The following is a 23,844-nucleotide window of genomic DNA, read 5'->3' on the forward strand; positions in this document are numbered from 1 at the left end:
TGTAGAATATTGGTTGGGAAATGACCACATTTCAATGGTAAAATCAACATCAGAACCCAACATTGATTAAACCTTGTTAAAAAGCATGTTGTTTCAACATTGTATTTGTGTTGTAGAATATCCATCCATTCATTCATCCATCCATTTCCTACCGCTTGTCCCTTTGGAAAATGACCAAAATTCAATGTCAAATCAACGTCACAACCTGACATTGAATAAACGCCGTCAAAAAGCATGTTGTTTCAACGTTGTATTTGTGTTGAAGAATATTGTTTGGGAAATGACCAAATTTCAATGTCAAATCAATGTCAGAACCCAACATTGAATAAACGTTGTCGTAAAGCATGTTGTTTCAACGTTGTATTTGTGTTGAAGAAAACTGGTTGGGAAATGACCAAATTTCAATGTCAAATCAACGTCAGAACCCAACATTGAATAAACGTTGTCAAAAAGCATGTTGTTTCAACGTTGTATTTGTGTTGTAGAATATCCATCCATCCATCCATTTTCTACCGCTCGTCCATTTGGAAAATGACCAAAATTCAATGGTCAAATCAACGTCACAACCTGAGATTGATTAAACGTTGTCAAAAAGTATGTTGTTTCAACGTTGTATTTGTGTTGTAGAATATTGTTTGGGAAATGACCAAATTTCAATGTCAAATCAATGTCAGAACCCAACATTGAATAAACGTTGTCAAAAAGTATGTTGTTTCAACGTTGTATTTGTGTTGAAAAATATTGTTTGGGAAATGACCAAAATTCAATGGTCAAATCAACGTCACAACCCAACATTGAATAAACGCTGTCAAAAAGCATGTTGTTTCAACGTTGTATTTGTGTTGTAGAATATTGTTTGGGAAATTACCAAATTTCAATGTCAAATCAATGTCAGAACCCAACATTGAATAAACGCTGTCAAAAAGCATGTTGTTTCAATGTTGTATTTGTGTTGTAGAATATTGTTTGGGAAATGACCAAATTTCAATGTCAAATCAATGTCAGAACCCAACATTGAATAAACGTTGTCGTAAAGCATGTTGTTTCAACGTTGTATTTGTGTTGAAGAAAACTGGTTGGGAAATGACCAAATTTCAATGTCAAATCAACGTCAGAACCCAACATTGAATAAACGTTGTCAAAAAGCATGTTGTTTCAACGTTGTATTTGTGTTGTAGAATATCCATCCATCCATCCATTTTCTACCGCTCGTCCATTTGGAAAATGACCAAAATTCAATGGTCAAATCAACGTCACAACCTGAGATTGATTAAACGTTGTCAAAAAGTATGTTGTTTCAACGTTGTATTTGTGTTGTAGAATATTGTTTGGGAAATTACCAAATTTCAATGTCAAATCAATGTCAGAACCCAACATTGAATAAACGTTGTCAAAAAGTATGTTGTTTCAACGTTGTATTTGTGTTGAAAAATATTGTTTGGGAAATGACCAAAATTCAATGGTCAAATCAACGTCACAACCCAACATTGAATAAACGCTGTCAAAAAGCATGTTGTTTCAATGTTGTATTTGTGTTGTAGAATATTGTTTGGGAAATTACCAAATTTCAATGTCAAATCAACGTCAGAACCCAACATTGAATAAACGCTGTCAAAAAACATGTTGTTTCAATGTTGTATTTGTGTTGTAGAATATCCATCCATCCATTTTCTACCGCTCGTCCCTTTGGAAAATGACCAAAATTCAATGGTCAAATCAACATCACAAACTGAGATTGATTAAACGTTGTCAAAAAGTATTTTGTTTCAACGTTGTATTTGTGTTGTAGAATATTGGTTGGGAAATGACCAAATTTCAATGTCAAATCAACGTCAGAACCTGACATTGATTAAACGTTGTCAAAAAGCATGTTGTTTCAACGTTGCATTTGTGTTGTAGAATATCCATCCATTTTCTACCGCTTGTCCCTTTGGAAAATGACCAAAATTCAATGGTCAAATCAACGTCACAACCTGACATTGAATAAACGTTGTCAAAAAAGCATGTTGTTTCAACGTTGTATTTGTGTTGTAAAATATTGGTTGAAAAATGACCAAAATTCAATGGTCAAATCAACGTCACAACCTGACCTTGAATAAACGTCATAAAAAAGCATGTCGTTTCAACGTTGTATTTCTGTTGTAGAATATTAGTTGGGATATGACCAAATTTCAATGTCAAATCAATGTCACAACCCAACATTGAATAAACATTGTTGTTGTTTCAACGTTGTATTTGTGTTGTAGAATATTGGTTGGGAAATGACCTAATTTCAATGTCAAATCAACGTCACAACCCAACATTGATTAAACGTCAAAAAGCATGTTGTTTCAACGTTGTATTTGTGTTGTAGAATACTGATTGGGAAATGACCAAATTTCAATGTCAAATCAACGTCAGAACCCGACATTGAATAAACGTCGGTGTTGTTTCAACGTTGTATTTGAGTTGCTCAACGTCAGGACCTAATTCAACAAGTTCTCAAGGTTGTTTCAATGTCTTGTGCCTGCTGGGCTGGGCCCCCCTCCCTGGCCGCAGTGTGGACACACCTGGTCTAGACATAATCCAGCATTTATACCGTTTTTGTTGTGAAATACCCACAATACATCGACGTTTTGTTCGAGGAAACCTGGAGCGTTGATGGGGCATGAGTGCGCATGCTCAGTGAGTAGCGCCGGGCAGGTATCGGATCGGCGGGCCGTATCGGCCGCAACGGGGGGGCGTGTCCTGATGACGTAGCTCCCAGAAGACGCTTTAAAGTGTGAGCTGCGAGCAGGACCAGGACACTCGCTGGCGACACGCAGCGGGAAGTTGGAAAGTCCTCGGTTCCGTTTCGAAGAGGAAGATGCGGGACGACTGTGACGTCACGTGCCGCCGCGCGGCGCGCGTCTTCTTCTCCGTCTTCTTGTCGCTCCTCGCCGGGTCGCGCGCGGCCGACGAGGACGTCCAAGTCGTGGTCTTCCTGCCCCGGAACGACTCCTACCTCTTCTCGTACGCGCGGGTGGCGCCGGCGGTTCTTTACGCGCAGGCGAGGCTGCAGGCGCCGGGCGCGCCTTTCTCCGGCGTCCGCTTCGACGTCCGCTTCGACGACTCGGACTGCGCCAACGACGCCGTCTTCCGCCTGCTGGAGCGCTCTTGCGCCGCCAGGCCGGACCTGATCCTGGGTCCGGTGTGCGAGTACGAGGCGGCGGCGGTGGTGCGGCTGGCGTCGCACTGGAACATCCCGGTGATCACGGCGGGCGCCCTGGCCGCCGCCTTCCGGGACAAGACGGGCGAGTTCTCGCACCTGACGCGCATCGCTCCGTCCTACAGCAAGATGGCCGAGGTCTTCCGCGCCATCTTCACCATGTTCTCCTGGACCAGCGCCTTGCTGGTCTACGAGGACGACAAGGTGGACCGGGACTGCTACTTCACGGTGGAGGGCATCTACCACCTCATGGACGACGTCAGCATCCAGACCTACTCGGTGGCCCGCCGAGACCACCTGGAGCCGGAAGACGTCGTCCAGAACATGTTGGACACCCAAGGTAGGGAGACCTTCTTCTTCTGACCCCAATTGGATTTCTCACAATAATATGAAATATAACAAAGTTGCAACAACGTTTCAATTAAAACTGCCATTGCTCAAAATATAGTAATGAATCAAAATCAAAGTTATAAATTTGTGACTTTTTTACTTTGCTCCACTTCTATGGGGAACATTTTGCACATTTTATCTGATATGATGTTGATCTAGAGATGTAAGCATTGAACGTATTAAACAATAATTAAAAAATAATAATAAATGATAACTTATTTTGAACACTTTTATGAGTGGGACTCTTTTGGGTCCCCAAGAATTTTAGTGTGATTTTTATTTTTCTATTTTTTTTAATTGTTTAAAAAAAATAACGAATCAAAATCAAAGTTGTTACAAATTTGTGACCTTTTTTCTTTGCTCCATTTCTATGGGGAACATTTTGCACATTTTATCTGATCTGATGTTGATCTAGAGATTTATGCATTGGACGTATTAAACAATAATCAAAAATAATAATAATTATAACTTATTTTGAACTCTTTTATGAGTGGGACTCTTTTGGGTCCCCAATAATTTTTGTGTGATTTTTTTATTTTTATTAATTGCTTAAAAAATATTAACAAATCAAAATCAAAGTTGTAATACATTTGTGACCCTTTTACTTTGCTTCACTTCTATGGGGAACATGTGATCTGATCTGATGTTTATCTAGAGATTTAAGCATTGAACGTATTAAACAATAATCAAAAAAATAATAATTATAACTTCTTTTGAATACTTTTATGAGTGGGACTCTTTTGGGTCCACAAGAATTTTTGTGTGATTTAAAAAAAAAAATGAATTGCTTAAAAAATAATAACGAATCAAAATCAAAGTTGTTATAAATTTGTGACCTTTTTACTTTGCTCCACTTCTATGGGGAACATTTTGCACATTTTATCTGATCTGATGTTGATCTAGAGATTTAAGCATTGAACGTATTAAACAATAATCCAAAAAAATAAACTTATTTTGAACACTTTTATGAGTGGACCCTTTTGGGTTCCCAAGAATTTTAGTGTGATTTTTTTTATTTTTATTAATTGCTTAAAAAATAATAACGAATCAAAATCAAAGTTGTTATAAATTTGTGACCTTTTTACTTTGCTCCACTTCTATGGGGAACATTTTGCACATTTTATCTTATCTGATGTTGATCTATAGATTTAAGCATTGAACGTATTAAACAATAATAAATAAATAAAAATGATAACTTATTTTGAACACTTTTATGAGTGGGACCCTTTTGGGTCCCTGAGAATTTTTGTGTGATTTTTTTTTTTTTTTAAATGAATTGCTTAAAAAATGATAACGAATCAAAATCAAAGTTTTTATAAATATGTGACCTTTTTACTTTGCTCCACTTCTATGGGGAACATTTTACACATTTTATCTGATCTGATGTTGATCTAGAGATTTAATCATCGAACGTATTAAACAATAATCCAAAAAAAAATTAAATTATAACTTATTTTGAACACTTTTATGAGGGGACGAGAATTTTAGTGTGATTTTGTAAAAATGAATTGCTTAAAAAATAACGAATCAAAATCAAAGTTTTTATAAATTTGTGACCTTTTTACTTTGCTCCACTTCTATGGGGAACATTTTGCACATTTTATCTGATCTGATGTTGATCTAGAGATTTAAGCATTGAACGTATTAAACAATAATCCAAAAAAATAAAAACTTATTTTGAACACTTTTATGAGTGGACCCTTTTGGGTCCCCAAGAATTTTAGTGTGATTTTATTTATTTTTATTAATTGCTTAAAAAATAATAACGAATCAAAATCAAAGTTATAAATTTGTGACCTTTTTTCTTTGCTCCACTTCTATGGGGAACATTTTGCACATTTTATCTGATCTGATGTTGATCTAGAGATTTAAGCATTGAACGTACTAAACAATAATCCAAAAAATAATAATTATAACTTATTTTGAACACTTTTATGAGTGGGACCCTTTTGGGTCCCCGAGAATTTTTGTGTGATTTTTTATTTTTTATTTTTTTTTAATTAATTGCTTAAAAAATAATAACGAATCAGAATCAAAGTTGTTATAAAATTGTGACCTTTTTACTTTGCTCCACTTCTATTGGGAACATTTTGCACATTTTATCTGATCTGATGTTGATCTAGAGATTTAAGCATTGAATGTATTAAACAATAATCACACACAAAAAAATTATAACTTATTTTAAACACTTTTATGAGTGGGACCACAAGAATTTTTGTGATTTATTTATTTATTTTTTTAAATAATTGCTTAAAAAATAATAACGCATCAAAATCAAAGTTGTTATAAATTTGTGACCTTTTTTCTTTGCTCCACTTCTATGGGGAACATTTTGCACATTTGATCTGATCTGATGTTGATCTAGAGATTTAATCATTGAAAGTACTATACAATAATACAAAAAATAATAATTATAACTTATTTTGAACACTTTTATGAGTGAGAGCCTTTTGGGTCCCCAAGAATTTTTGTGTGATTTTTTTAAATTAATTGCTTAAAAAATAATAACGAATCAAAATCAAAGTTGTTATAAATTTGTGATCTTTTTACTTTGCGCCACTTCTATGGGGAACATTTTATCTGATCTGATGTTGATCTAGAGATTTAAGCATTGAACGTATAAAACAATAATCGAATAAAAATAAATTATAACTTATTTTGAACACTTTTATGAGTGGGACTCTTTTGGGTCCCCAAGAATTTTTGTGTGATTTTTTTTTTTAAATTAATTGCTTAAAAAATAATAACGAATCAAAATTAAAGTTATACATTTGTGACCTTTTTACTTTGCTCCACTTCTGTGGGGAACATTTTGCACATTTTATCTTATCTGATGTTGATCTAGAGATTTAAGCATTGAACGTACTAAACAGTAATAAAAAAAAAGATAATTATAACTTATTTTGATCCCTTTTATGAGTGGGACTCTTTTGGGTCCCCAAGAATTTTTGTGTGATTTAAAGAAAAAAGAAAAAAAAAAAGAAAAAGAATTGCTTAAAAAATAATAACAAATCAAAATCAAAGTTGTTATAAATTTGTGACCTTTTTACTTTGCTCCACTTCTATGGGGAACATTTTGCACATTTTATCTGATCTGATGTTGATATAGAGATTTAAGCATTGAACGTATTAAACAATAATTTGAAAAAAATATAATTTATTTTGAACACTTTTGAGTGGGACCCTTTTAGGTCCCCGAGAATTTTAGTGTGATTTTTTTTTTAAATTAATTGCTTAAAAAAATAATAACGAATCAAAATCAAAGTTGTTATACATTTGTGACCTTTTTACTTTGCGCCACTTCTATGGGGAACATTTTGCACATTTTATGTTATCTGATGTTGATCTAGAGATTTAAGCATTGAACGTATTAAACAATAATTAAAAAAAAAATAAAACATTACAACTTATTTTGAACACTTTTATGAGTGGGACTCTTTTGGATCCCCAATAATTTTAGTGCAAATTTTTTTTTAATCGCTTAAAAAATAATAACGAATCAAAATTAAAGTTGTTATAAATTTGTGACCTTTTTACTTTGCTCCACTTCTATGGGGAACATTTTGCACATTTTATCTTATCTGATGTTGATCTATAGATTTAAGCATTGAACGTATTAAACAATAATAAAAAATAAAAAATGATAACTTATTTTGAACACTTTTATGAGTGGGACCCTTTTGGGTCCCCAAGAATTTTTGTGTGATTTTTTTTTTTTTTTTTTTTTTTAATTAATTGCTTAAAAAATAATAACAAATCAAAATCAATGTTATTATGAATTGTTGACTTATTTAAGGCTCTGATTACTTTAACACCAATTGTTCCCCTTTTTGGGTAACATTTTGCATATTTTGTGTGTTTGCCGTATAATAAACTTTTTTGTGGCAAAAAAGGGCATAAAAAATAATAAAAACTTATAAGCGACGGGTAGATTTGAAGTTGATCTAGAGATTTAAGCGTTGAACGATAAAAATAAAAAAAATTGTTACTTATTTTGAACACTTTTATGTGTGGCACCCAACCCCAAGAATTTACAGGGTTTCCCGCTGTGCTTTGTTGTTAAGGTTCAACTCCAGGCTTCCCAAATGCTGTAATAAATTAAGCATGAGTTGAACATATGTCAGCATGTGGCCCCACTTTTAACTCTTTTTTTTCAAACGCTTATTGCAAACGCTTACTTCCAGTAAGTCATTAATTTGACTTTGTAAGTCATTATTTTGACTTAGTAAGCCATTATTTTGTCATTATTTTGACTTCGTAAATTACTAAGTCATAATAATGACGTACTTAGTATCTCAGGTAACTAGGATTGTTTAGTTTTTACTTTACGGAAAAAATATCGAGATATATATCGTATATCGCCATTCAGCAAATGGAGCGGAAAACACAACCAAAAGTTGTAGGCTTCTTCACGCGACGAAGCCGGCCTACTTCACCGCAGTCTGTAGTCTATTGCCCCCCAGGCTGTGGTGGCAGCGACGAGGTGGAGACGTGATGGCGACAGGCCGAGTTACACCGATCCTTACACCCACCCACCCCCTACCCCCGGAGAGTCACCACCTTAACTAACACATTTTCTGGGGGAAAAACTGATTTTAATTTAATTCATTGCTTAAAAAATAATAATGAATCAAAATCAATGTTATGAATTATTGACTTATTTAAGGCTCTGATTACTTCACATCAAATATTACACTTCTACGGGGAAAATGTTGCATATTTTGTGTGTTTGCCATATAAAAATAAAGTTTTCTTTGACAAAAGGACATAGAAAATAAACAAAATAAAAAATAATAAAAAGGTATAAGCGACGGATAGATCTGATGTTGATCTAGAGATTTAAGGGTTGAACAAAAAAAAAAAAGACTTATTTTGAACACTTTTATGAGTGGGGGACCCTTTTGGGTCCCCGAGAATTTTAGTGTGATTTTTTAAATTTTTTTTATTTATTTATTTTTTTAATTCATTGCTTCAAAAATAATAATTAATCAAAATCAATGTTGTTATGAATTATTGACTCTGATTACTTCACATCAAATAGTGCACTTTTACGGGGAACATTTTGTGTGTTTGCCATATAAAAATAAAGTTGTATTTGACAAAAGGGCATAAAAAATAAACAAAATCCATCCATTTTCAACCGCTTGTCCCTTTCGGGGTCGCAATCAAAAATAATAAAAACGTACAAAACCCGTTTCCATATGAGTTGGGAAATTGTGTTAGATGTAAATATAAACGGAATACAATGATTTGCAAATCCTTTTCAACCCATATTCAATTGAATGCACTACAAAGACAAGATATTTGATGTTCAAACTCATAAACTTTATTTTTTTTTTGCAAATAATAATTAACTTAGAATTTCATGGCTGCAACACGTGCCAAAGTAGTTGGGAAAGGGCATGTTCACCACTGTTACATGGCCTTTCCTTTTAACAACACTCAGTAAACGTTTGGTAACTGAGGAGACACATTTTCTAAGCTTCTCAGGTGGAATTCTTTCCCATTCTTGCTTGATGTACAGCTTAAGTTGTTCAACAGTCCGGGGGTCTCCGTTGTGGTATTTTAGGCTTCATAATGCGCCACACATTTTCAATGGGAGACAGGTCTGGACTACAGGCAGGTCAGTCTAGTACCCGCACTCTTTTACTATGAAGCCACGTTGATGTACCACGTGGTTTGGCATTGTCTTGCTGAAATAAGCAGGGGCGTCCATGGTAACGTTGCTTGGATGGCAACGTATGTTGCTCCAAAACCTGTATGTATCTTTCAGCATTAATGGCGCCTTCACAGATGTGTAAGTTGCCCATGTCTTGGGCACTAATACACCCCCATACCATCACAGATGCTGGCTTTTCAACTTTGGGCCTATAACAATCCGAATGGTTCTTTTCCTCTTTGATCCGGGTGACACGACGTCCAGTTTCCAAAAACAATTTGAAATGTGGACTTGTCAGACCACAGAACACTTTTCCACTTTGTATCAGTCCATCTTCGATGAGCTCAGGCCCAGCGAAGCCAACAGCGTTTCTGGGTGTTGTTGATAAACGGTTTTCGCCTTGCATAGGATAGTTTTAACTTGCACTTACAGATGTAGCGACCAACTGTAGTTACTGACAGTGGGTTTCTGAAATGTTCCTGAGCCCATGTGGTGATATCCTTTACACACTGATGTCGCTTGTTGATGCAGTACAGCCTGAGGGATCGAAGGTCACTGGCTTAGCTGCTTACGTGCAGTGATTTCTCCAGATTCTCTGAACCCTTTGATGATATTACAGACCGTAGATGGTGAAATCCCTAAATTCCTTGCAATAGCTGGTTGAGAAAGGTTTTTCTTAAACTGTTCAACAATTTTCTCACGCATTTGTTGACAAAGTGGTGACCCTCGCCCCATCCTTGTTTGTGAATGACTGAGCATTTCATGGAATCTACTTTTATACCCAATCATGGCACCCACCTGTTCCCAATTTGCCTGTTCACCTGTGGGATGTTCCAAATAAGTGTTTGATGAGCATTCCTCAACTTTATCAGTATTTATTGCCACCTTTCCCAACTTCTTTGTCACGTGTTGCTGGCATCAAATTCTAAAGTTAATGATTATTTGCAAAAAAAAAATGTTTATCAGTTTGAACATCAAATATGTTTTCTTTGTAGCATATTCAACTGAATATGTGTTGAAAATGATTTGCAAATCATTGTATTCCGTTTATATTGACATCTAACACAATTTCCCAACTCATATGGAAACGGAGTTTGTATAAGAGATGGATGGATCTGAAGTTGATCTAGAGATTTAAGCAATGAACATAAAACAAACAAAAACAAATTATGACTTATTTTGAACACTTTTATGAGTGGGACACTTTTGGGTCCCTGAGAATTTTAGTGTGATTTTTTTATTTTTTTATTTATTGCTTAAAAAATAATAATTAATCAAAATCAATGTTGTTATGAATGATTTACTTAGATAAGGCTCTGATTACTTCACATCAAATAGTACACTTTTACGGGAAACATTTTGTGTGTTTGCCATATAAAAATAAAGTTTTATTTGACAAAAGGGCATAGAAAATAAACAAAATAAAAAATAATGAAAACTTATAAGCGACGGATAGATCTGATGTTGATCTAGAGATTTAAGCACTGAACGTAAAACAAATAAAAACAAATTATGACTTATTTTGAACACTTTTATGAGTGGAACCCTTTTAGGTCCCCGAGAATTTTAGTGTGGTTTTTTTTTTTTTTTTTTTTTTTTTAAATTCATTGCTTTAAAAATTATAATCAAAGTCAATGTTGTTATGAATTATTGACTTAGTTAAGGCTCTGATTACGTCACATCAAATGGTACACTTTTACGGGGAACATTCAAGAATTTTAGTTGGATTTAAAAAAAAAAAAATCATTGTTCAAAAAATAATAATGAATCAAAATCCCCTCCCCTCCCCATCCCTTTTCTACCGCTTATTCCCTTTTGGGGTCGCGGGGGGCGCTGGAGCCTATCTCAGCTACAATCGGACGGAAGGCGGGGTACACCCTGGACAAGTCGCCACCTCATCGCAGGGCCAACACAGATAGACAGACAACATTCACACTCACATCCACACACTAGGGCCAATTTAGTGTTGCCAATCAACCTATCCCCAGGTGCATGTCAATGTTGAAATATTTTTCGGGGAAAATATTGCATATTTTTTTGTCTTTAACACGAAAACAAAGTTTTCTTAGACGAAACGGGCATAAAATAAACACACCAAAAAAATAAAATAAAATTAGAATTGACGGATAAGTGTAAAATTAATTAGGTTATTTTTGGTTTCAAAAGTACAAAAATAATAATGTATGACTTATTTTTAACACTTTTTTAAGTGGGACCCTTTTGGGCCCTCAATTTTAATTGGATTTAAAAAAAAAATTGCTTTAAAAAATAATAATAAATTAAAATCAATGTTATGAATTATTGACATATTTAAGGCTCCAATTACTTCACATCAAATATTACACTTTAAAATATTTATTTAGGGGAAATATTTAATATTTGTTTTCGTTTTTAACACAAACTAAGTTTTCTTTGACAAAATGGGCATAAAAAACACACAAAAATAAATAAATTATAATTGACGGATAAGTGTAAAATTAATTAGGTTATTTTTGGTTTAAAAGTACCAAAAAAAAAATTATGTATGAATTATTTTTAACACTTTTTTGAGTGGGACCCTTTTGGGTCCTCAAGAATTTTAGTTGGATTTTTTTTTTTTAAATGTCATTGCTCAAAAAATAATAATGAATCAAAATCAAGGTTGAAATATTTTTCGGGAAAAATATTGCATATTTTTTTGTTTTTAAAATGAAAACAAAGTTTTCTTAGACGAAAAGGGCATAAATTAACACACCAAAAAAATAAAATGAAATTAGAATTGACGGATAAGTGTAAAATTAGTTAGGTTATTTTTTTTAGTTTAAAAGTACAAAAATAATAATGTATGACTTATTTTTTAAACACTTTTTGGGACCCTTTTGGGTCCTCAATAATTTTAGTTGGATTAAAAAAAAATTAATTGCTTTACAAAATAATAATGAATCAAAATCAATGTTGTTATGAATGATATAGATATTAAAGGCTCCAATTACTTCACATCAAATATTGCACTTTAAAATATTTATGTGGGGGAAATATTGAATTTTTAATTTTCTTTTCGTTTTTAACATAAAAAGCAAAGTTTTCTTTGACAAAAAAGGCATAAAAACACAACAACAACAAAAACAAAACAACAACAACAACAACAAAAAATATATAAATATATATATATATTTTTCTAATTGACAGATAAGTGTAAAATTAATTAAGTTATTTTTAGTTTAAAAGTACAAAATAAATAATGACAATAATAACACTTTTTTGAGTGGGGACTGGGGTCTTCAATAATTTTAGTTGGATTTAAAGAAATGCCATTGCTCCAAAAATAATAATGAATCAAAATCAATGTTATGAATTATTGACATTCAAGGCTCCAAGTTCTTCACATTACTTCACCTGTGCTGCTGACCTCCACTCAGGACCTTGTGGATCGTGAATACTTGGAAGACCTCCTCAGTCCCACCTACCCGTCTTCTAAGAGTCTGGGGACTCTCCTGTTTCTAAGGCTGAGGTTGGCCAGGTGGTTAAAAAAGGCTGTCAACTTTGACCTCCTAAAAGTGATTTATGGAAGCATCGCCACAAAACACTTTGACAAATAACACTACTTTTTTAAAATCCCACACCATACTGATAGTGGAGCCTGGAGTATTGGCCGATACTGATATTGATCCTATACGATATCAGCAGGAATCATACATACTAGTATTATTTAGTAGTGTGGATGTTAGAGAAGGTTTGATCAAGTGAAATGAGTCAAACAAAGAATAATGTTAGTTCTGAAAAACACTAACTTATTTATTAACTGTCTCGAATGGACTTATGCTGACTTTTAGTTGAGGTGGAGTGGTAATTTATCAGTCACAATAATTCATGAAATCAAGCTCGTGATGCAGTAAGTTGAATGATGCAGACACGTTTGTTACTGGATACTTTCTAGTATGCCTTGGAGACTTTATATGTGTAAGTAATATGTAACTATAATTAATACTTGTTTATATTGACTAATGTCAACTTTTATTGTTCAATCATTATTACCTATGTCTAGCTTGTGTGCTATTGTGTGCTTAGCTGTTGTGTAGCTGCTAGTTCTCAGTAGCCTGTATAGCCGAGCATGTTTACATTTTGTAAATGACTTTAGTAAAACAGAAGAAATTGTGTGTTTATTGGAGGACATTTAGATATTAACTGTCTGTTTGTATCGCACATGATATCACACAGAGGTAAACACTCTGCAGGACAGCTTGTATCACACATAATATCACACAAGTAAACAAGCTGCAGGACTCCTTGTATCGCACATGATATCACACTCAAGTAGACACTCTGCAGGACTGCTTGTGTCGCACACGATATCACACACAAGTAAACACTCTGCAGGACTTCTTGTATCGCACATGATATCACACACAAGTAAACACTCTGCATACTGCTTTATCGCACATGATATCACACAAGTAAACACTGTTTGTATCGCACATGATATCACACACAAGTAAACACTCTGCAAGATTGCTTGTATTGCACATGATATCACACTCAAGTAAACACTCTGCATACTGCTTCATCGCACATTATATCACACACAAGTAAACACTCTGCTTTTATCGCACACAATATCATACACAAGTAAACACTCTGCAGGACAGCTTGTGTCACACATGATATCCCACACAAGTAAACAAGCTGCAGGACTCCTTGTATCGCACATGATATCACACACAAGTAAACACACTGCAGGACTGCTTGTATTGCACATGATATCACACACAAGTAAACACTCTGCCGGACTGCTTGTATCGCACGACATCACACACAACTAAACACGCTGCAGGACTGCTTGTATCGCACATGATATCACACACAAGTAAACACACTGCAGGACTGCTTGTATCGCACATGATATCACACACAAGTAAACACACTGCAGGACTGCTTGTATTGCACATGATATCACACACAGGTAAACACTCTGCCGGACTGCTTGTATCGCACATGACATCACACACAACAAAACACGATGCAGGACTGCTTGTATCGCACATGATATCACACACAAGTAAACACACTGCAGGACTGCTTGTATCGCACATTATATCACACACAAGTAAACACTCTGCAGGACTGCTTGTACCGCACATGATATCACACACAACTAAACATGCTGCAGGACTGCTTGTATCGCACATGATATCACACACAACTAAATACTGCAGAACTGCTTGTATCGCACATGATATCACACACGAAATATCAGGAGTAAGAAAACCTTAGAGTTTCTGGTGTTAATTAAATCTTAACGTGCTGCGATACAAATCCATATTCAAAACAATAAAAGCTCAACCATTAATTCAGATGAAATATTAATATAAAAACACAAAACAAGAGAAATAGTACCAGGGTGTCTATTTATTTTAGGTATTTGAAATAAAACGGTTCAAAGATTTCAATGTGAGCACATTCAACAATACTGAGATGTGACATTTTCACATCGTGACATCACTAGTTGCCATGTACGGTGGAAGTGGCAGAAAAAAATAAATTTCATCGTTACGATTCCTGGTCGATCCAGTAACCTGTTTTGGAATTGTGTCTATCGTTCACAATCTTAATGTAAGACCAGAACACATATGCTTTCTTTTTTTTATACATTCTAAATCATAAATAAAGGTGAGCAAGAGTCAGCTATCGACGGAGCTTATGAAAGTTGATCTTTTCAGCCTATGAAGCGCTCTAAAAGCCTTCAAAAACCTCCATCTAGGTTTTATATTCACACTGTAAGTGTATATGTAGTGTAGTATCCGTCACATTCATAATAACATGTGATATTGACATATTTGGATCATTTTAGGTGTATTAATTTCAGACGCCTCACAACATTCACGTTTCCTTCAACAACAACACTACTAATCATGGCAGACTTGATGAGAGACAACAAACATAATACTTACTGTACAATGTCTGCTCTCACTGGGATAACGACTGATGGGATAATAATAATAATAGATTTTATTTGTAAAAAGCACTTTACATTGAGTACACAACCTCAAAGTGCTACAGTGTATTAAAAAACATAAATGCAAATAAAAACTAAAACAGCCTAATAGCTAGAACTAGTATGCATATATCTAAAAAAAGGCTTTTTTTAAAAGAAGGGTTTTTAAGCCTTTTTTAAAAGCATCCACAGTCTGTGGTGCCCTCAGGTGGTCAGGGAGAGCGTTCCACAGTAGCTTTGTCCTCGGAGGTTGGAGGAGGTTAGCCTGTCCGGAGCGGAGGTGTCGTGTGGAGGATTTGGGGGTGAGTAGTTCTTTGAGGTAGAGGGGGGCATTTCCATGGAGGCACTGGTGGGTTAGTAGAGAGACTTTGTATTCAATCCTGAGTGGAACGGGAAGCCAGTGAAGGGATTTGAGAATTGGTGTGATGTGGTCATATGGGATGTTTATATATTCCCCTTTACATCAACAATTCATCATCATCCTCACAAAGGGTTGAAAAAAACGGGTTTTTGTCAGATTATGTCCACAACCTTCTACTAACAGAAGTGTTCCTGAGCCCATGTGGTGATATCCTTTACACACCGATGTCGCTTTTTGATACAGTACCGCCTGAGGGATCGAAGGTCCATAATATCATCGCTTACGTGCAGTGATTTCTCCAGATTCTCTGAACGTTTTGATGATATTACGGACCCGTAGATGGTGAAATCCCTAAATTCCTTGCAATAGCTGGTTGAGAAATTTTTTTCTTAAAATGTTCGACAATTTGCTCAGGCATTTGTTGACAAAGTGGTGACCCTCGCCCCATCCTTGTTTGTGAATGACTGAGCATTTCATGGAAGCTGCTTTTATACCCAATCATGGCACCCACCTGTTCCCAATTAGCCTGTTCACCTGTGGGGTGTTCCAAATAAGTGTTTGACGAGCATGTCTCAACTTTCTCGGTCTTTTTTGCCACTTGGGCCAGCTTTTTTTAAACATGTCGCCGGCATCAAATTCCAAATGAGCTAATATTTGCAAAAAAATAACAAGGTTTTCCGGTTCGAATGTTAAATATCTTGTCTTTGCAGTCTGTTCAATTGAATATAAGTTGAAAAGGATTAGCAAATCATTGTATTCTCTTTTTATTTACCATTTACACAACGTGACAACTTCACTGCTTTTGGGTTTTTGTAAAAGCGAGACTGAAGTTTTCGTATTTGTTTTCGATCATATTTGTAAGACTTTTCAACGTCGTACTTGTGACTTTTTATAAGATTTAGATGGCATTTAAGACATTGTAAGGCAGGGGTGCTCACACTTTTTCTGCAGGCGAGCTACTTTTCAATTGATCAAGTCATGGGGATCTACCTCATTCATATATATAATTTATATTTACTTATTTATGAAATATATGTTTTTGTTAATAAGTTAAAGGTGTTTCATGATAATGCAAGCATGTTTAACACATATAGTTAATATTGTTAATAAATTAAAGGTGTTTAATGATAATGCAATCATGTTTAACACATAGTTAATATTGTTAATAAATTAAAGGTGTTTAATGATAATACAAGAATGTTTAATACATATAGTTAATATTGTTAATAAATTAAAGGTGTTTAATGATAATAGAAGTATGTTTAATACATATAGTTAATATTGTTAACAAGTTAAAGGTGTTTAAAGATAATACAAGCATGTTTAACACCTATAGTTAATATTGTTAACAAGTTAAGGTGTTTAAAGATAATACAGGCATGTTTAACACATATAGATTCCTTTCTTTCATGAAGACAAGAATATAAGTTGGTGTATTACCTGATTGTGATGACTTGCATTGATTGGAATCAGACAGTGGTGCTAAAAACGTCCGCACTTTTGAATGGAGGAGAAAAAAGTCCTCCTTTCTGTCCAATACCACATGAAAGTGGTTGGTTTTTGGCATCTTATTTGTCCAGCTTCCGTACTCCTTTGTATACACTTTACAAGAAATACATTGTCGGCAAACTCCGTAGCTTGCTAGCTTGTGCACGCCAGCTTTCTGAGACTCTTGTTTTGTTAGCACAACTGTGCAACTGTGCAGTCGGTCTTTGGAGTTTTGACGACAGGTACGGCGCCAGAGTCTGTTGAAATAAAGTGTTTCTCGCCTTCCAGTCGGTAATTTTAATGAGCTGGCAGCAGCCAGCGTCATCTCAGAAGACCCTCGGGTGCCGTGAATGTCAATCAAGTGACGAAAGTGACGTCATAGTGAAGATTTATGATCGCTCATTTTTAGGACTATTTTTTTAATGCCTGGCTGGTGATCGACTGACACACCCTCCGAGATCGACCGGTAGCTCGCGATCGACGTAATGAGCACCCCTGTTCTAAGGCCTTGAATTCCAATGATTGGATTTTAGACTTTTTAAGACTTTTTATGGTGCCCTGAGTCGAGGGAAAATAAGTCTTGACAAAAACTTTTAGTCAACAAAATTAATATTGTTTCGCACGAACAGTTCTAATGATTTTACTGAGGAATTTGTGAAACTGAAAGGGGGGGGAAAAAAAGAAAAAGAATGCCATTGTAAGCTAATCATACTAACACAGGCACTTGTAAACGTGTTAGCATATAAGCTCGAAATGCATGAAAACACTCCTACAGACATCACACATGGGACGCTTTAGTAAGGAAGATTAGTTTTAGTTATATTGTAAAACTTATAAACGGCGCTTGGAGGGACGAGCAAAGAATCCATACGAGTAGAAACGATATGGAGCGCACCGGCATCAAATTCCAAATGAGCTAATATGTGCCAAAAATAACAGTTTTGCAGTTCGAACTTTAAATATATTGTCTTTGCAGTCTATTCAACTGAAATATAGGTTGAAAAGGATTGGCAAATCATTCTATTTTGTTTTTATTTACCATTTACACAACGTGCCAACTTCTTTGGTTTTGGGGTTCGTACTAGCCATATTTTATGAGGTAGAGAGCATAAACCAAGGCACAAAAAAAAGTGCACTTCCCTTGTTAAATCTTTGATTTGGACGTATTTCCCAGATAATAGTGAGAGAACAATCCAATCCTGTCAAGACTTGGACTAAGGTGTGTTTGTTTTCCCGAGATGCAAGTAAAGCTGGATGTGGCATGGCATGGAGGTAAAGACATTCTTTATTTTACACTAACAAAGGAACAAAAGGCGCGCTCAAGGCGGAAGTACAAACTTGACCAATGAAACAAAAAGACTTGCACGTGGGCAAAAAACTATGGACATGAACAAAAGTCGCTAACTGTGGCATGAATAGAAAAAAACTTACTTGACATGGCATGAAGTGCGCAGAGGTAAACAGAGTGAATGTCGCCAGGCCGACCAACAGAAAAAGACAGGCTTTAAATAACAGTGACATGATTGGTGACAGGTGTGTGAGTCCAAACGTGGAACAGGTGAAACTAATGGGTAACCATGGAAACAAGACAAGGAAGTGAAAAGGCAGGAACTAAAAAGAATCCAAAACCCAACAGAACATAACTTAAACAAAACATGATCCAGACATGACAAATCCAATCCACTTTATTTATATAGCACATTTAAACAACAAAAATGTTTCCAAAGTGCTGCACAACAATATTAAAAACAATATTCAAATATTATCTTTAGCTCCACCAATGACCGAATAAAAACAAAAAATAAATACATTTAAAAACAATATAAAAATAAATATGATTAAAAACTATTTTAAAGGGTAAAACCAATTAAAACAGTAAATAGAAATCAAAATTTATTTAAAAAAAAACACAGAGGACGTAGTGTTAAAAGCCAAAGAATAAAAGTGGGTCTTAAGACGAGACTTAAAACACTCCACTGTGGGAGCAGTTTGAACATGGAGGGGCAGAGTGTTCCAGAGCTTAGGGCCGACCACAGAGAAGGCCCTGTCAATATCTGCACACACGCCGACAAAAACGAATCGTTTATAACATAGGTGTCAAACGTAAGGATAACGTAGGGAAGGATAACGTACGTGTCATGACTTGGTCCATGGGTTTAGTTTTTCCAGAAGGCAACGGAAAGTTGGCTCGGGCGAGACGGGAATGTAAGTACATGATTGCTTATTACTATCAAAAAAAAGTACAAACGAAAAGCGCGCACAGTGGCGGAGAACAAACTATGAAACCAAAAGACTATAGCATGAATAAACAAAACTTACTTACTTGGCTTGGACTAAAGTAGCAGCATGAAAGATGGACATGAAAACAAGTGTTAGGAATGTGAAGAGCATAAATGTGGGATGTCGCCAGAAAGACAAACTGAAAACAATGAACTTAAATACTACAGACATGATTAACGAAAACAGGTGCGTGACTCCAAACGTGAAACAGGTGCGTGACGTGACAGGTGAAAACTAATGGTTGCTATGGTGACAAACAAGAGTGCACAATGAGTCCAAACGTGGAACAGGTGAAACTAATGGGTAACCATGGAAACAAGACAAGGGAGTGAAAAGCCAGAAACTAAAGAGTCCAATAACTAAACAAAACAAAACATGACTAAAACAAAACATAATTACACAGACATGACAGTACGTAAGGATAACGTACGTAAGGATAACGTACGTAAGGATACGTACGTCAGGATACGTACGTCGGGATACGTACGTCGGGATACGTACGTCAGGATTAAACCTGAACAGGTTTTATCCGGCCCGCGGAATGACTTTGCCAAGTATAAAAATGAGCCGAAATTTTTGAATGAAAGAAACTGCTGTTCAAAATGTGTCCACTAGATGTCACAATAGCAATTCTTTGTATCTTTGTAGATGATGCTACATATGTAAAAAAAACACATGCTGTTAGTGCACCAGTCGAGGAAAATGAGCAAACTACATAAATATTATCCTGTACCGTATTTTTTGGAGTATAAGTCGCACCGGAGTATAAGTCGCACCTGCCGAAAATGCATAATAAAGAAGGAAAAAAACATATATAAGTCGCACTGGAGTATAAGTCGCATGTTTTGGGGGAAATTTATTTGGTAAAACCCAACACCAAGAATAGACATTTGAAAGGCAATTTAAAATAAATAAAGAATAGTGAACAACAGGCTGAATAAGTGTACGTTATATGAGGCATAAATAACCAACTGAGAACGTGCCTGGTATGTTAACGTAACATATTATGGTAAGAGTCATTCAAATAACTATAACATATAGAACATGCTATACGTTTACGAAACAATCTGTCACTCCTAATCGCTAAATCCCATGAAATCTTATACGTCTAGTCTCTTACGTGAATGAGCTAAATAATATTATTTGATATTTTACGCTAATGTGTTAATAATTTCACACATAAGTCGCTCCTGAGTATAAGTCGCACCCCTGGCCAAACTGAAAAAAACTGCGACTTATAGTCCGAAAAATACGGTAATTAGATTTTTATATAATTTATTTTATCTTGATCGATTGAAAATTAACACATTGGCCCCAACCCCGAAAAAGGGACAAGCGGTAGAAAATGGATGGGTGGATGGAGTTGACTGATGAACATTATCACGTAATTTATTCAGAAAGTATAAATCAGTTCAGATATCAGTTTCAGTTCATTTGGAACTAGGGCTGCAACAACTAATCGATTAAAATCGATTATAAAAATAGTTGGCGATTAATTTAGTCATCGATTCGTTGGATCTATGCTATGCACATGCGCAGAGGCTACTTTTTATTTTTTTATTTTTTTTTTTATAAACCTTTATTTATAAACTGCAACATTTACAAACAGCTGAGAAACAATAATCAAAATAAGTATGGTGCCAGTATGCTTGGTTTTTTTTCCAATAAAATACTGGAAAGGATAGAAATGTAGTTTGTCTCTTTTATCCGATTATTCATCGAAGTAATAATCGACAGATTAATCGATTATCAAATTAGTTGTTAGTTGCAGCCCTATTTGGAACAATGTGATGCGTCACACAATTCCAGTTGTTTCATTACAGCACGTCCAAAAAGGAGGAGGAAGAAGCAGAGCTCATTTAATCCCTTTTCATACCATAGCAATTTTATCCAATTTTCTTGTTCTCTGTAACAGAACAGTGAACAAATAAATACTAAATAAATAATATACCATAATAAGCATACAAATATTAAATACATAAATAATCTTTGTCTCAATAAAACGAAAAAAAAAAAAAGGGTTCAAGATGTTCATCATAATTCTTGTTCTGTGTACTTTGTGAACACCTGTAGTTTGAACCGTCTCTTAAACTGAATCATATTGGTGCTTTGTTGGATTTCTCTGCTTAATCCGTTACATAATTTAGTTCCACACACTGATATACTAAAAGTTTTAAGTGTTGTACGAGCATACAGATGTTTTAAATTAGACTTTCCTCTAAGGTTATATTTCTCATCCTTTTGTTGAGAAGAAGTGTTGTACATTCTTGGCTAGCAGGTTCCAGTTTGCTTTATACATCATTTTAGCTGTTTGCAAATGCACCAAATCGCTGAATTTCAATAATTGTGATTTAATGAATAAAGGGTTTGTATGCTCTCCATATCCAACATTATTCTAATTGATCTTTTTTGTAACAGTTAGTGAATGAAGCACACATTTGTAGTTGTTTCCCCATATTTCCACACGAATAACGACAAATGAAGGTAGAATACTATTAACCGCAACAAAAAAAACATTATGATTTGTACATTTTCAGAATGTGCTTGTTCTACTTTTAAACAAAGAAAACAATCTGAAGTTGTCTTTAAAGTTAAAGTACCAATGATTGTCACACACACACGAGGTGTGGTGAAATTTGACCCAACCCCTTGTTCACCCCCTGCGAGGGGAGCAGCGAACAGCAGCGGTGGCCACGCTCGGGAATAATTTTTGGTGATTTAACCCCCAATTCCAACCCTTGATGCTGAGTGCCAAGCAGGGAGGTAATGGGTACCATTTTTATAGTCTTTGGTATGACTCGGCCGGGGTTTGAACTCACGACCTACCGATCTAAGGGCGGACACTCTAACCACTCGGCCAGTGGTTCTCAACCTTTTTTCAGTGATGTACCCCCTGTGAACATTTTTTAAATTCAAGTACCCCCTAATCAGAGCAAGGCATTTTTGGTTGGAAAAAAAGAGATAAAGAAGTAAAGTACAACACTATGTCATCAGTTTCTGATTTATTAAATTGTATAACAGTGCAAAATATTGCTCATTTGTAGTGGTCTTTCTTGAACTATTTGGAAAAAAAGATATACAAATAACTAAAAACTTGGTGAAAAATTATTATAAATAAAGATTTCTACACATAGAAGTAATCATCAACTTCTTTCTTTCTTTCTTTCTTTAGTTTATTTCGAACATGAACACACTTACATCATAATACATCACACAATTTCATATCATTTCATTTTACATCATGCCCGAAAAGGAGTTGGAAGAAGCAAAGCTTATTTAATCCTACCCCTTTCCCACTTCAAAGCGTTTACAAATATATAGAATCATTTACTGACCTTTTTATATAATAAAATAACATCTATGAATTAGTATACAACAGTTTTGTAATATGTCATTAATTAATTAATTCAGTCATTATTAACATACTGAGATGAAGAATATCTTATTTTCAATAAGGTTGAAAGTATTTCTCATAATTCTTCTTTTTTGTACTCTGTAAGCGCTATTATTTTGAACAACCTCTTAAACTGGATCATATCAGTACAATTTTTAACTTCTTTACTTAATCCATTCCATAATTTAATTCCACATACTGATATGCTAAAAGTTCTAAGTGTTGTACGTGCATATAAATGTTTTTAATTAATTTTTTCCTCTAAGGTTATATTTCTCCTCTTTAGTTGAGAAGAATTGTTGTACATTCTTTGGTAGCAGGTTATAGTTTGCTTTGTACATCATTTTAGCTGTTTGCAATTTTACCAAATCACCGAACTTTAATATTTTTGACTTAATAAATAAAGGGTTTGTGTGTTCTCTATATCCAACATTATGTATTATTCTAACTGATCTTTTTTGTAACACGGTTAGCGAATGTAGCGCACATTTGTAGTTATTTCCCCATATTTCTGCACAATAACTCAGATATGGTAACACTAGCGAGCAGTAGAGAATATGTAGTGATTTTTGGCCCAGGACATATTTTGCTTTATTCATTATTGAAATGTTTTTTGCCACCTTATGTTGTATGTTTTGTATATGAGATTTACAGTTCATTTGATCATCTATTTATACTCCCAAAAATCTAGTTTCTTTTACCCTTTCTATGTCTACTCCGTCTATTTGTGTATGATGCTCTTTTATACTATTACCAAATAGCATTATTTTAGTTTTACTGAGATTCAAAGATAGTCTGTTTTTGTCAAACCATCTTTTTAATTTGTTCATTTCTTCTGTTATTATTTGTATTATCTTCTGTGTGCTCTCTCCTGAACAGAAAGCAACTTAAAGTGCCCTCTTTGGGGATTGTAATAGAGATCCATCTGGATTCATGAACTTAATTCTAAACATTTCTTCACAAAAAAAGAAATCTTTAACATCAATATTTATGGAACATGTCCACATGTCTCAGCTGCATTACTGCTACGCTTTAACCAAGCCTCCATTGTTTTCTACATCGATAGTTGATTGACAGTTGCTGCCGTGTGGCACCGCCAGGTAGGGTAAACCAT

General features: G+C 34.9%; 1 protein-coding gene across 3 annotated transcripts in view; it reads left to right on the forward strand.

Annotated features, from left to right (window-relative positions):
• Positions 1-2,809: 2,809 nt before the first annotated feature.
• Positions 2,810-23,844, forward strand: part of npr3 (natriuretic peptide receptor 3) — a 68,186-nt gene continuing 47,151 nt past the window's right edge. For all 3 annotated transcript variants that reach the window (XM_061980482.1, XM_061980483.1, XM_061980484.1), the window contains exon 1: positions 2,810-3,527. In XM_061980482.1, coding sequence (XP_061836466.1) covers positions 2,846-3,527 — 682 coding nt within the window. In that variant the 5' untranslated portion in view covers positions 2,810-2,845. The remainder of the gene's footprint in view (positions 3,528-23,844) is intronic.

This window comes from Nerophis lumbriciformis, linkage group LG20 (assembly GCF_033978685.3).
Source record: "Nerophis lumbriciformis linkage group LG20, RoL_Nlum_v2.1, whole genome shotgun sequence".
NCBI lineage: Eukaryota > Metazoa > Chordata > Actinopteri > Syngnathiformes > Syngnathidae > Nerophis > Nerophis lumbriciformis.